The 15,568-nt window shown below is 40.0% G+C and overlaps 2 protein-coding genes across 4 annotated transcripts; both read right to left on the reverse strand.

The window, feature by feature from the left end:
• Window positions 1–1,519: 1,519 nt before the first annotated feature.
• nr1h5 (nuclear receptor subfamily 1, group H, member 5) lies at window positions 1,520–8,552 on the reverse strand. Of its 2 annotated transcripts, XM_077721746.1 has the most exons (10): window positions 7,947–8,552; window positions 5,139–5,495; window positions 4,924–5,064; window positions 4,259–4,386; window positions 3,882–3,953; window positions 3,287–3,383; window positions 2,984–3,103; window positions 2,826–2,894; window positions 2,655–2,768; window positions 1,520–2,044 (listed from the first exon to the last, which is right to left on the reverse strand). In XM_077721746.1, exons 1-10 carry the CDS (start codon window positions 8,044–8,046, stop codon window positions 1,842–1,844), a joined length of 1,401 nt encoding a protein of 466 aa, XP_077577872.1. In that variant the 5' UTR covers window positions 8,047–8,552; the 3' UTR covers window positions 1,520–1,841. The 2 variants fall into 2 exon arrangements, with proteins under 2 accessions (XP_077577872.1, XP_077577863.1); XM_077721737.1 differs by having other exon boundaries at window positions 2,655–2,894.
• A 2,222-nt stretch (window positions 8,553–10,774) lies between these two features.
• slc66a1 (solute carrier family 66 member 1) lies at window positions 10,775–15,429 on the reverse strand. 2 transcript variants are annotated; one of them, XM_077731511.1, is made up of 8 exons: window positions 15,205–15,429; window positions 14,587–14,780; window positions 14,379–14,508; window positions 13,937–14,024; window positions 13,371–13,519; window positions 12,954–13,046; window positions 11,909–12,094; window positions 10,775–11,537 (listed from the first exon to the last, which is right to left on the reverse strand). In XM_077731511.1, the coding sequence occupies exons 2-8, from the start codon at window positions 14,775–14,777 to the stop codon at window positions 11,451–11,453; spliced, it is 924 nt and encodes a 307-aa protein (XP_077587637.1). In that variant the 5' UTR covers window positions 14,778–14,780; window positions 15,205–15,429; the 3' UTR covers window positions 10,775–11,450. The 2 variants fall into 2 exon arrangements, with proteins under 2 accessions (XP_077587637.1, XP_077587629.1); XM_077731503.1 differs by having other exon boundaries at window positions 15,197–15,429.
• Window positions 15,430–15,568: the final 139 nt, after the last annotated feature.

Here is a 15,568-nt window from a genome sequence, read left to right on the forward strand (position 1 = left end):
CATGAACGAGCCACTGTTCTTAATTATGAATTATCTTTTTAGAGAGAAATTATTTATTTATAGAAGATACAGAGAAATACATATATTGGTAAAAGGAAAAGTTTTAGTGAAAGGAAATTGTCCAGGCTATTTAAAAACAAAAAAAAAACTTTTAGTGAATGAATTAACTTCTTTTTTTTTAAAACAGGACACTCATACCAATCCAAATATTTATTATTAGTATTATGAAATGTAAAACCCTGCACCTTTATAAACTTGTGTATATTTTTTCCCTACTCACTGAATACTTTGTTTGAATCCTTAGTTCCTCATTTGAGGAAATAAATGCTCTATTAAAATTGTTTGGTTTATGGAAGTGGATTTATTGTAATCTTTTATAATGAAAGCATTTCTTAAAAATTCTATAATCAACACATTTTTACTTAGTTGTTTCTGTGGACTTCTTGTCAAGACACTCAAATGATTACCATGGAAAGTGCAGCCACTTGATGGCGCAGAGGTTAGATCACTGGACTCTAGTCTGGGAGACCTGGGTTCAAATCCTGCTGTCGTCTGGCTGGTCACTACACCATGTAGTTCAGTAAATGGAATAAGAAAAAAAAAATCTTTTTGATTTAAATGAAACATTTAGTCATTTTTTTCAGTAAAACAATTTGTTCCGAACTGCCGAGACAGTTGGAGGGGCCACTTTATGTCGCGTTCTCGAGTCGGCCTCCGGCCGACTCTTGACCGCAAATCAGTCATCAACCTGCGACACCGGGAAGCGAACCCGGGTCTGTCCGGCCGAAGGCAAGTGAGCAACCCACTACACAAACGAAGTGCTTCATCCACCACTGAATACTTATTCAGTTAGAAACTCAGCTATTAGAACTTATTCCTTTAACTGAATAATATTTGGAAAATCTTTGCAGGCACTGGGATTTGAACCCAGGACCACAGAGGGGTAGATTGATGACTTAACCACTGAGCCACCACACTCTAAGAGTATCTGGCAGTATCTGCAGTTTTACCTCTTTCAATTATCTGAATAATAGTGGGAAAATCTTTGCAGGCACTGGGACTTGAACCCAAGACCAAAGAGATGGAAGACTGATATCTGATCCACTGGGCCACCACTCTACAGGATTATGCAGTAGTATTTGTTCTTTTGTCTCTGTCCACTGCCAGATCATACTTAGTACTTTATGGTACCTTCAAGTGGGAAAAAGTAGGTAAGCAGAGCAAAGCAGGATCTGAACCCAGGTCCACAGAGGTGGGAGGCAAATGACTTATTCACTGGACCAAAGGTTCCCAAAAGTATGCAGTAGTATTTATTGTTTTGTCTGTTACAACTACAGTGTTTTCTCGCTACTTCGCGGTTCAGCTATGGCGGACTCAGAGCTTCGCAGATTTTTTGGGGAAAAAAAAAAAAATAAAAATATTACATTTAAACAACATATTTTACAGTTTTTTTGTTATAACATGAATTTCACTCTCTCTACCCGTATTCTATATGGTGTGCTGTATACAGGGGGGTAAATTAAAAGAAAAATGGAAATAAATTCAAATTAGGCATTTTTGAAGGGGAATCCCTACTTCGCAGAAATTCACTTATCCGGGTGGTCCCGGTCCCCATTAACCGCGATAACCGAGGGAACACTGTAAATACATTTCGCCTCACCACAGTCTTGGGTTAAACCTGCAAAATGAATTTGCCACGACTTGGCAGTGCAAATGCTAAGGGGTCCACATTGAAGAATTGACGCTCAAATGAATGAATAAAAATAGAAACGGAATACTAAAAGGGCCACACGCCAGATGTAAATTCAGATTCAACTATTTAGTGGAGCCGACACCTTCCATTAAGCTTCGTAGTTCTGTTGGGTAAGAAAGCGGTAGTTGTGACAAAGGGTCCGAATCTCTGTCAGCCGTCCCAAAAGTCGACCGAGCCGCTGAGGCCTGCCGGCATCCGTTCCAGCCTGGACGCCGCACGTGCGGGACAACAGGTCCAGGATCAGCTCTTGCATTTTTTCCACGTAGCAGGTGGCCAGCAGCGACGCACTGTCTATATTTTTAAAAAAAGAAAAAGAAAAAAAAACAATAAGCTGAAGCCTTTTAATTTACAGGAAGTGACCTATGAGTACCCTAAGATGGTTAAAATTACTTGGATCTCCATTGGTTTGTTGCATATTATTTTTGGTCACAGATTTTGTTCACTCTTAAAATTTTTTTTGGTTTTGTGAATACCGAATGCGAGCTATTCTAATCTCTAAATTGAAACGGAAATGTTACGTCTAGCGTGGAACGTAGGAGGAGCAGGACTCAAATGCGGAGTACCAATCAACGTGGAATAGGATAATCTAACAAAACTTTATGACTGAGGCAGGTGGTAATTCAAGAAACTAACAAGGACTTAGAAATAAATAACAAAAACCAAACCAGACATGGAAGACACGGTAACTTTGCATTATGCAAACAAAGCAGACGATCTGACAAAAACTGACAAACACGCAGGGTTTAAATAGACAGACAATGGTTGAGTCCAAAGTACACATTGCTGATCGAGGGATCGAGAGAAGGGAAACCATGAGGGACACAACAGACGGAAAGCATACAAACCATCCCAAAACCAACCCCAACTACACATAACAGGAAGTCAATCTTCCAATTCTGACCTGAGCAGAGCAGAGCGGTGGCGCCAAGCAGGACATACTCGGCTTCGGTCACCTGCAGCGCCACCATGCTGCGAAAGAAGGCGAGCATGGGACTCAAGAGGTCTTCACTGCGCCCTGTTGAAACACACATTTTACTTTTAAGGATAACCATTGTGAGAGGTATATACTTACTTTGGAAATTTTCCTTGCAGTCAACGAATCTCAGACATTCGTGTGTCCAGGTGCTGAAAGGCTGCAGCGCTGTTGAGGATCAAATTGAACATTTGTGATCAAATCATAATGACCACTATTAAAAAAAACACTACTTAGGCAGAGGATCATCTATACACCTGCAGTGGGCCACGTGGTTGGGTTACTGGCAAAGTTTTGGGCAGAAAGCAAGAACATGAGATCCAGTGAAGATGCTGACAGGAGGCAGTGTTGGTCTGACAGGTCCAACAAATCAAAACCTGTGAAGGGTGGGGAAATCAAAGACTTCTTTTCAATGGTGTACCTAGCAAATTTCATTGTGATCCATCCTCTAATACCGCCCCAATAGTAAGAAATGATAGTGTACACACGACCAACAACAACACAAACTGAGACTTGACAAGCCTTGAGCCTGAAAAATCAATCTGCAGTTGACGTCTTACCGGGCACGGTCCTGGCAAACTGCAAGGCCCTATGCAGGCGAGATGATGAAACCTCTAGAAGTCCCTCCCCTTCTTCGGCATGCATCCAATCAGACGCCTGAGCAACAATACGGGGTTAATAAAGCACCCACACACAAATTAGATCAGTGATTAGAGCAGTGTTTCCCAACCACTGTGCCACGGGAAATTGTCATACAATGTAATAATCAGAGAGAAAAATTCATATGTCTGTGTGAGCACATTTTTTGGCGTAATATTTGGAGAAAAGTCATAAAATTATGCCATAAAAAACATGACATGACTTATTTTTGCATCACTCGGGGCAGAAGTTGTTCAGGGTTCACTGACATCAACTTTTGGGGACATTAAGTCAGTGTGAAAAATTGGATTTTGGTATATTTTGGAGGTTTAAATGATAGCTGCTGATAAAACTTTGGTGAGAATGACTATTGTTAATATAGGCAACACAGTTTGAAATGAGAGATTTTCCGATGGTGATGTCCCTTGAGATTTTTTAATTGTTAGAGTGTGCCGTATCTCAAAGAAGGTTGGGAAACACTGGATTGTACGACCGATCACGATGGTTTCACTGAACTCGACACGCTCGATGAGCCTCCGCCATCTTGTCCACGGTGTGTTTCTGTTCTCGGCTTAAACTGAACAAAACCTGTTGCGGCACACAATCATCGACTGGTTAAAACTTGCTACGATTAAATCCGCTGAAAGAAAGATTTTACTCTAGATGACTAGCATCTTAAAAGTGGTAGAAATCAAAGTCCCCTTGAAAAATATAAAACAAGTAAATGTCTTAAAGTCAGCAAACTGAAAGTATTATTCAAAATGTTGAAAATGGCCCGGACAAGAAGCTTAAATGCAGCCTGCAAGTATATAGTTTGAACACATTTGTTTTAAAGTGTCTTTCAGAGATTTGACAAATGAAATGTTTTGGAAGTAGGTTGGAGTCATTCATACATGCTGATCGCCACGTCTGCCGGTGGAAGTGACTTGCTTGCCGTCTCCATTTTGCATTTCCTCCCGTCGGCTTCCTCTTCGGCCTTTACGAAGTCGTTTGGATTGACACTGAACCTCCGTCAAGAGGCCTATGGAGACGAAGACGTCAACAAATCATCATGACAAAGTTAGAAGTTACATTCAATGAGAAATCATTTTTCAACATTTATTTTCCCCAAATAATTTTTTCATTATTTATTAATTTATTTATTTATTACATTTTTACAAATGTTCAACATTATTTATTGTCATTTTTTTGTTGGAGAAACCATATAAAGTTACAATAGATTTAATTAAAAATAGATATAATTTGGAATTATTTAGATGTACTATTACTCAAACCAATTTTTGTGTTTTTTCTTATAATTTATTAAGACAAAGTTTTTTACTTTATTGGAAAAGCACCGCCAATTTGGTTATACGCAGCTGTTACATAATGTCAATAAAGGCTTTTGATTGATTGATTATTTCCTTTTGGGGTGAGGCATAGCAAAATATGTGCAGGCAAAACTAATACTACAATTGGATATCAAATGGGAACAAAAGTGATGCAGTTGGGTTTGATCAAATTCCTTTTGTGGATGGATTGTGTAAAAATCCTGGCACGTGGCCTCCTCTGTACTCACACTCAGCCAGCATTCCCACGGCGTGACATTTCCTGAGTCGACAATCCTGACATTTTCTCCTCATGTACATATCCATCTCACAGCCGCCGCCTCTTTTACAGTGATACACTGCCTTTTTGGTGACACTCCGCCTGAAGAAACCTGCAAAATTGGGAACAGAGCCCCAAAGACTCCATTATGAAGTTAGCCTTGTAAGACGGCAGCCGCCAGGTCACCTTTGCATCCCTCGCAGGTCAGCGCGTTGTAGTGATACCCCGACGCTTTATCCCCGCACACCACGCACAGTTCGTCACGAGATCGCATTTTCCCGACGGATCTCCGGCCTGTGGGAAGGAATCCCAGGGGTAGGACTCCACGGTGCGACTCCACCGCGGCGCCATCGTAGGGGCCTTCGGAGAAGTCGGGGCCCAATTGATATAGAGTGGGCTGCGAGGATGACGAGGACGTGGAGGATGAGGGTGAGCCGTAGACCGGAAAGGCCAGACTGAACGGGTTGTACTGCTGTGGACTGTGAGGAAACAGCTGGAGGTCCGGGTCCAGCGGTGGGTAGCCCAGAGGGTCTCCCAACATGTCTAGAATTTTCAGAATTGAAACCAGAACGATATTTAGTTAGTAAAACATGTACATCCAGAGGTGGTCCTAGCTAATTTTATGCCCTGGGTGGAACCCCTCACCCCCATACACACGCAACACCCGTAAAGTACAAACACAAGTACACATGTTATTTATGTTTGTTAAATAGGCGACCCGCTGGCTGAATGGTTTGCGCATCGGCCTCACACATCTGTTTATTTAATTGGGGGAGGGCTTTTATGTGCCCTGTTATGGATTGCACCCTATGGCAGTCGCCCGCATTGCCCGTAGCAAAAACCGTCCCCGAGTACATTTAAAAAAATAATAATAATCATTAAACAGTGTGGAAAAGTTCTGTCATTTCGGTAAGGCATTTTTTTCAGAATGTGATGTCTTAGAGATAAATGAATCCTAAAATTCAGTAATCTATAAAATCACACAAGGCCAATTAAAAAGCCTTTAATGCACATGTTATTAGATTATATAATTTATTATTATTATATTAATTACATTACATTATATTATTATATATCATTATATATTATTATTGTCACATTTAACTCATGTTCCCTCCCAAACCAAATGGATTGGACGTCTGGCATCCAATGTGTTTAATGAGTCCCCAATGTACAATAAAAAGGACATATTAACATGACTCAGGAGCACATGACATCATTTGAAATAATTTGTCAGTTTGTCATCCTCGCATGCCGACGAGAAGACGGCGGAGGCTTCGGGGGCGTTTGGGGTGATGAGGGCGAAGGATAGATTGTCGTTGGCTCACAAACGTGTGGGATGGGAGGGATGCCGAGGGGTGTTTAGACAGTTTTCTAATGGTTTATAAACATTTTGGTCACATGATGTGACCCCCCCACCATACATACCAGCATACACAAGCATGATACGATAATGAGAAGAACCATCTGCTAAGAAACAGAAAGTTTAACGATCAGTGCTGGAATTGAGACTACCATATATGTAGTATCACTTATGTAGTATTAGTAGTAAATTCCATATTTGTCCATTATACCTAAGGATAAATGTAGCCATTGTTTCAGGCCATTGAAACGTTAGCAATCTGGTCAATGACGACCCCCCTCCCTCATCGGTCCGAGTCAAGAAGTTCCAGCTGCATTTTAGAAGGCTGCCAATGGACCCAAGTGTTTTCTCACTGGAAAAAAACACTTGAGAAGTCGTTCCACTGAAAACTAAATGACTCGGGCAGGAAAATGTCGTGGACGTCACTGGGACCTCCTCAGCTGCATCCTGTCTCGGACACGTTCGCAAGTTCTAGCGAGGAACGGATCGGCAAATTCCGTTGAGACCTCGATATTCGCTTGATTGTTTCTTTGGAAGCTGATTGGTTTTCACAAAATGTCTGGAAATGATTTGAATTCCCAACATGACACTCACAATGCCTGTCACGTGTTAGAATACAGGTGCATCACATATATCGGTCATTTTCGAAAGTCAAGCTCATAATAGATTTTCTCAAATTAAAATATTTCACCGTTGTTTTTTAATCATTTAAATGCTTCAACTATTAAAAATCCAATGCTATTGGAAACTGGCCCAAGGTTGCTACAGCCCACTGCAAGCTGGAGCTTGGGATATAACATACTGGCGAATTAAAGTATGGGATTAATAAATCAGCCCGATTACTCAAAATAAAGAAAAAAATCAGTATCAGAGGAATGGTCGATAATGGCCAATGCTACATAGCTACCAAGTTTCAGGCCAATCAGTTAACAACTAACACACGATTAGGACATTAAAGTTAGTTTACACATGAACAAAAACGACTAATTGAGTGAGGACTTCACAGAGCTTCAGGCTGCAAAATAACAAAACATTGTGGAAATGTTAAATACTCATGGTGTCTTAATCTAATCACCCAGTCTTTTCAGTTTAAATAAATTGATATTGAGAAATTCCATTCAATGTATTTAAATTGGACATCAATCACTGTTGATGAGATGAATTGAGTTAAATACTATGAAAGAATGTTCCCCAGGGCCATAACCAGTGTGTATTTTGGCTATTTAGTATTTTATTTGTATTATTTTGTGTTAAATAACTATGATTAATTAATAAATGTATTTAAAAAGACTACAAAAATACAATAAATACAATAACCATTAAAAATGTAAAACATTAGGATGATTGCTTCTATTTAGGTTTTTGTAAATGACCAACGAGTAAGGGTATAAAGTGCCAACTTCTGTCCACTGGTTAAAAACATGAATTAACAAAAGAATACCAAAAAATAATAATAATAATAACGCTGTACATTTATGCTTACTATTCTTCTACGAAATCACAATGGGGAATTCGATCTGACTTCTTTCTTGCGCTTGTATTGCCCTCAGGCATGAAAGAATCCCTTGACTTATAATATATATCTATTTTATAGGTCAATAAAAACATATAAAATATGTTTAAAGACTCACCGTAGAACTGCGGCTGCTCGGCGGAGCAGTACGAGTCCGAGGAGGGGAGAAACCCTCCCGTTGAGCAGAAGTTCATCTCCAAGTCCGTCCACTCTCTCATCAGAACCCAATGGCTGTTGGACGCTTTACTGAGACGGCAATGGCCCCAACGTGCGCCAAATCATCAAGAAGGACACAACTCAGGCAATAATCTCCACAGACATGCCAAATTTCATCACGTATCTGGGAAATAGAGGAGTCAGGGGAGAGAAAAAAAAAAACATTCCACAATCCCCCTGGAGCAAATCTCTTAGCGGTCCTTTTTTTTAAAGCGGAGAAGTCAAGTCCAGCTGAAGCTTGTTGCGTTCTGTGATTGATGATGTGTTGGAGGAGGTTCCAACACAAAGGTTACGACCAAAAGGGGGAGAGGGGACACCCAGGAAGGACTTGGGATGTGAGCGGGATCCAAACAGCTGGGATGGACTGAGATGTCACGGATCAGAACATGTCCACATTGGAGGGAATCGTAGTGAACTTTCACCTTGTTGGCAGCATCGCCACAAACGTGACACAAACTTAATGTGTGTTTGTGTATCTACGTGACAACTTCATGTTTTGTTTAAGAATACAGTGGTACCTCTACTTACAAAATGAATTGGTCCCGGAAGTGAGTTCATAACATTTCATTCACTTTTTGTAAGTGGAGGCATATTTTACATTGAAATGGCCTAATTCCTTCCACCCAACATTTAAATACTACCTCCTAAACCCTTTAAAAATGATATAAGTATACAGATTTTGCATGAAATTTGTATGCAAATGTATGTATTCAAAAGAGATAAGAAAATTATTGATTAAGCCAATAAAATGAATAAGAAATGCAATGGTATTTTCCAATGGGGTGAAATTGTAAGTGGCAGCTCAGTAAACATACGCAGACGTAAACACACAACTTAAAGTTATGTTACACACAGCTATAAAAACTCAAGAAACAACTCTGTGATGAACGAAGGCCCAGGAATCAGGATCTCAACGCCACCACATCAATATTTTGTATGTAGAGACATTTGTAAGTAGAAGTATCACTGTATGTTTTTAATTGAATTTCATATTACCTAAATATATGATCACTCTGAGTATTCTGCTGACTAAGAATAATTTAATACTATTTTTGAGGCTTTTAGAATGTACTTTAATGATTACCTATAGATTGGATTGCTTTTATAATACTGAACGTGTATAGTATACAATCTGTGAATGTATGTTATACACAGGAGCAGATGCTTTCGGGAAACTTTTACAAACATGGGCTGTTAATTAATTATTTACCTTGTGTGCGTGTGTGTTGTGACAAAACCTTGGGAGTGTGTTTACTCTACCTTTTGTTTATCGCTCGTCTGTTTGTGTTGCAGTTAATATTGGATAGTAGATGGAAGACTCCTCCTTTCTCTCCTGAGGATGGGTGAACGTCCATGGTGGGCGTGTCTCTGTGGTGGGGCGGCAAGGCCACACCACCATCCACAATTGGTGTGGTTTGGAATTTGGAGGGGGCTCCAACCTGGTCCGGCGACTGGAGGACACAGAGTAAACATCATGGTGGACCTATTAGTAGTCATATGCAAAAATGGGCAGTGTCTCCTCATACAGGCAGGGGCGCTGTTTCTCCTCTTTTCGATGTACTTCTGTTCGAGAGAAAATTAGTTATTGAAATAAAGAAAAAATATATTTAAAAGGCCATGAATAAATCCCAAATAGAAAAAAATATAAAAAATTAAAAAGCCATGTGAAAGGTTTTGTTTTAAAAAAATCTTAAGAAAAGATAAAAGTAATTGTAATTGTGAAAAAAAGTTTAGACAAACGTATGACGTGTGTGTGTGTGTTGGTAATCTTATTTCAAGTCATTAGCTACCGATGACAATATTAGTTTATCAAAACTAGCAGGAGTGGGTGTGAATACTCAAGTATAATTTCAAGGTTCAAGCATTAGCTGTAGTCCAACCAGTAAAGCAAGAATTTGGGCCAAAGAATCCTCCTCCACTGACATCTGAGCACAACAACACGGAGGCCCGAAAGATGGCCATTTTATTGGAGGTCCTAACAGGTCGCCATGCATCTTGGTAGGGTGTCACGTTGTTGGGAGATGGAAAAGAAAGAGGACGTTCAGTAAACTGAAGTGAACACTCGCTCCCTAGCATAAAGCTCCCCTTAAATTCAACGCGGCATACATCACGTTTCTGCTCTGTTTTGTTATCGTTGTCGGCTCAGACTTGAGTGTTTAGTGAGGAAGCGTTACAATAATTGGGAGCAAAAATCAGCGAGTTAAGTCCACTGATTTCCAAACATGTCAATGTGCTTATCGGTAGGGGGAAGTAAACAACCTGTGACTCTGTATAAAGACCAGCCACCACATGAATACACCCCACAAAAACGTTGCATTGCAAAACGCCTGTCTGATCATGTTCAATACAGTGTATAAGTCTGCCAGCCCTTCCCAGTCAATTTTGATAGGATGTCATTTATAAGTTAGTTTTGCTCTGGAACGTTTTTCCCGCAGTTGGTCTTGGCTGAAAGTATCTCATTATGAAAATCCGCCTAAGAGTTGTTTATAAAGGGGCTGTGTTCATCCTTGATGATGGATGGAAGCTCTGCACTGACCTCTAAAAATCCTTCTTCCTAATCTCTTAGCCACTGTTTCCCAACCGTCAACATGGACGCCTTATTTTTACATTGACCTCACACACTCAGCGGGTGGGCTCTTATGGCTTGCGTTTGTGATTGCTCAATGGAACATTGTGTGTTTTTAGAGGTCACTACGAGGCTGTTACCCATAGAAAAACCACACCAAATCATTCACTCCAAAAAATGAACAGAAGCCCAATTTACTTGTTTCTCTTATAATCGATTCATATTTTGTCGCACAGTAAACTGACCCAACAACCTTGTCTTTTCCCAAAGTACAAAAATGTGCAAAAACTAGTGTGAAAATTGTAGATTAATCTAGCGTGATTTTTTTTGTGTACGTGACGTCGTTACACCAGTCCGAAAAGAAAAATGGCGGCTGTATTTAAGACAAAATAAAACTTAGCAACTGAAATTAAAATGTGTTCAAAACCCCATAACAAACAAAAATAATAATAAAGCATGTTTTTTCTGATTACAGGACTTCATAAAAATATACACGTTCGACATAATGAGCAAAAAAACCCTAACGATTCCAGTTATAGGAGCGCTGTAAACAAAACCAACAATTTTCTTGGAGCAGCAACATTGCGCGAAAAAATTAAATTGTCGACGGGAAAAGCCTTGATAGAATTTGTCCTTTTCCCTTTAACACTACGACAGAATGGCACACCAGAAATATGTATCGTCTGTCCACATTCTTTAAAAATGTTTACCAGAAAACAAAAAGTGAAATAAATATAGCTGTACAATTAAAAACAATAAAATGTGTTCATCCTTATTTGATGTTTTTTTTCCTTTTATGGTTGTGTTGAATAGAAGGGGAGTGGTTTGGGGGGGAATGGTTTACGCCCCCATTAGAGGCGCGGTCTCCGAGGAGCTGGCGTCCAGTCGGTCCGCTGATTTGCGGTAGCTGAAAAACTGGACGGAAATCTGAAGCAGGGTATTAAAGATGAAAAACTGAGATTCCAAGATGCACCACAAACAATTAAAAAATGAGATAACAGGGTGCTTTACTTTTACTTTTGCACCTTTTGCCAGTAAATGCTACTAGGAAAAGAGGTCACAAAATCTGATAATGTTCTTTACCCATTACGAAATACGATTTTTAACGTTTGGCATCTTCCTGTACTATCATGATCTCATGCTTCTGCATAACATACATCTCCCGTCAATGCGGCTTCCAGCCGGGTGGGTGCGCTGTACGGTGGCGAGCGTATGGATAGTTGACGAACACGTGCGCGCTAAGTCACGAAAGCCAAGAATGTAGCAAGTCTCCGACAAAGTCAGACGCCAAAGGATACAAAGAGGTCCAGGGCGAGTGTACCCAGGCTTCCGATGAGCCAAGGCAGGTGATGGATCACGTAGTTGTTCTCTCCTTCACCCTGGTCGGGGTTTTTAAGGAGCACGCTCAGGCCATACGTCGTATTTCCAAAGATGACCAGAGCAAAGAGGAAGAAAGACAAGCCCTCGGTGGATTTCCTCTTGAACTGGGACGACAAAAGTGAAACATTAGATCAGAATTCTTTGTTAGGGTCAAATGTGACTGATGACGCCTTGATTTGAGGGTCCAACTAGTGTATGTTCCGCACTACAAGGTGCAACTCAAAGACTTCAATTTGCTCAAAAGTCATCTTATAATCCAATGTGCCTTGTTTATGGATCCATAGAGTTTAATCAAATCTGTATGAAATTCCCTTTAGCACAGCTCCATCTATTTAATGCATAGCACAATGCCAAACCACTATTAAATTACGACTACTACTAATAAGTAGAAAATATACATATGTATATTTTACTTATATTTATTCATTATCATTTTACAAAAGATAAGCTGTTTGTGTTTGCCTTTTTCCCCAGACAGTTACCATGAAAGGTGCCCTGGCACCAAGGCCTTGCACAACAATAACTACAATGTGACCAGCAATAAAAACAAAATTTGACACCTATACGCTACAATCCAACAATAGAACACTCATCAAAAAGCTGATAAAGAACTTTCAAGTATGAACTGCTATTGTGTTTGCCGTCAAATGGCACGTGGCCCTAATTAAACAACCATTATCCCAAAATTGAGATCAGCTGTGGTTTGTGTCTAGTTTATAGGTGACACACCAATAAAAGATCGATTTTTGTACTTTCCAGAATGGTTTGCTCCATTTTTTTCAAAAGATGAAAACAATTATGTAGCAGAGAATATAAGACATTGATCAAACATTGTTTTAAATTGACAGGTGAATGTAGTAGAATATTCTTGTATTATTTATCGCAACAAAAATATGTTTATTAAACAGACGAACGAGTCAAGTTAACAAACACTGGAAAAAATGTCTGTGTTTTCATACTCACATTAGTGTATATCTGGGGAAGTCTGGAACACAGGTAGAGGACTGATGAAATTGATCCGATGGAAAATCCGATGATTTCTTTGGGGGTGAATGACTGACGCAACAAAAATGAGAAGAGAAGAGAAATCGAGAGTTAGAATCAAGTTATTACTTAGGCTTATCTAATCATAACTAGGAAAAGGACTTTTTGTTCCCGCAGTTGTAGAAGGAATTTCAGATCTGGATTTAACTTGGCCTCATTTAGCGTCTTAAATACTGGAAGCACAACATTCCAACATAACCTGAGAGCATAACAACAAACCAAACCAAAAAAACTCATGCCAATGAAACCAAAGCATTTGTGGCATTGACAATAACAAACTTATTTGTCCTAAATGTTGAACCAGATATAGTTGAAATGAACAAGCCGTATACTGACCGCGGCAAGATCGGTGCTAGAGAGCAGAGTGCGCCCCCTATATGTCGCGGGCATGGCTTCTTGCTGTGTAGCGACCAATCCTGGAAGGTGAGAGAAGCTTGCGATGCCCAGGACACAGGCCACGCCCACTATGTGCAAAACCCGCCGGTCTAATGAAGAATAGAAAAGAGACATTTCAGCACTTTCAGAAAAGGGTTGCAACATAATGTGAATACAAATCGGCAGCAATCGAGGGAAAAACGTGACTGCGGAGTGTATTTGTAGCATATGGTATTTGATGATGTCAGGACACCATTTCCTGTGTCGGACAAAGACTCAACTACTCGGCAGAAATAAGTTCCCGAATTCATCTTAACTGATGACTCTTCTTTTTTTTTTTTTTTTAGGAGTATACAAGTCAGTAACCTTTTAAACCGTTCAGTGACAGACCTTATGTCAAAAAATATATAACCCGTTCTTCAAGTGCTACAGAATTGTGTATTCTATAAATACAAAACCACAGAAATCACTAAAAGAAACCCTCTGGTTGCCTCATGAAATAGAATAGAAAAAATAAGATGACTCACTTTCACTCATTCTGTGCTTTGTCTTGTAGTACAAATACATTGCCAACATCATCAAATCCGCTAGTACGTAATAAACTGCAGTGTAAGTCTGAAGGAAGAAAAACAAATTCAAAAGAAATCAGACATGTTTAATGAAACCAACATCCTCCCATAAGAGAGCAAACTCAAATTATTATTCAAATTCAATTATTCAACAGTGACCAAGATTGTATCCATGTGTATGTTATTTTAAATAAAAAATGCATTTCAGTGTTGGGATTGTAATAAATTGACACAGGAACCTATGTTTTTTACTTCTAATGTATTCTTGGTGATCGAAATGAAGAAAAAAAAGTGGACAAATATTGTTCTGAATTCCCCCAAAGAATACAACCAATATTTTCCCACTTGAGCCACTCATCACTGCAAAGATGAAATGAAAAGAATGATATGGCTATATTACCTGAAGTGGAAGCTGATCCGCCAAAAAGGAGCCCACCAGATTGCAGGTGTCGCCTCCCAACCACAGCAGCAGAAACCAAATGGAGAGTGCGCTGTCCATATTCCCCGTCTTGCACGAACTATAATACTGACTGTCAACAAAAGACACAGTACATGATGCTGCGTTCAGGTGACCGACCGCCGCTTTCCTTTCAAAGGGCAACACTTACGGCAACGACGACATCATGAAACATAGGATGGACAGCAGACCCAGGTAGATGCTGGCCATGTCTCTGGCATCTTGGGCGCATTCTCCAAGACCTTCCCAGACCCATTTGGACCCGTTCGGGCACAATGTCGTCAGGTTTCCACCCGCCGCCCATCCAAAGGGGACATTTGTGAGGACGCCGTTCTTTAACATAGTCTACAGACAACAATAAATGTCAAAATCAATTGTATTTGTTTGTCCACCATCTGATGGGAACAATGTTGCCAGATATTTTGCATTAACACCCGAATCATGGCACATCTGTGACGGCTTTCAATTTGATTTGTTTGGTCGTTATTTGATGAAGACATAGATAGACAACGGTAGAAAATATTAACTTTTATATTATATTGATTCATATAAAAATGTCTCGTCGTGCGGTCAAAGAAATAATCTGAGACCAGATAGAAATGGATTGTTCAAACAAGTCATCGTTTTAAAAGGGACATTCAATGAGCTCCATTTCGAAAACGCATCCGTTTCCAATAAAAACAAATTCGAAAGGACAAAGGTGAAAAGCGTGACGCGACTATTGATTAGATCAGTGGGAAAACCAAGCTAGAAATACACACCCGATCACCTTTTGTGTAGTCAGCAAACAACAAACAGCAATGTTCTTATCAGAATTTGGGCTAGTTCCTCAACTAGCTAGTTTGGAGATCCGTTTTCTTTCGACCGTGTCGTCAATAAACACGCCAAGCCAAACTAATCAGCGCGATTCAACTGTATCTGGACGACAGACTTAATAAACTCCAAGCACGACGGACGACTCCGTGCTGAGGCGACAACACGGAAACGGATGAGAAATAAATAGGATGTCAAGTAGCTGATTGGCTGTCCCCATATTGTCATGTGATGTAAAGCAGACCAATCGAGGGGGCGTAAACAAACGCTCATCCCGAACGCGTATCGAAAATGCTAGATGTCTGATGGAAGCTATGACT

This window comes from Stigmatopora nigra, chromosome 1 (assembly GCF_051989575.1).
Source record: "Stigmatopora nigra isolate UIUO_SnigA chromosome 1, RoL_Snig_1.1, whole genome shotgun sequence".
In the NCBI taxonomy this organism is placed as follows: domain Eukaryota; kingdom Metazoa; phylum Chordata; class Actinopteri; order Syngnathiformes; family Syngnathidae; genus Stigmatopora; species Stigmatopora nigra.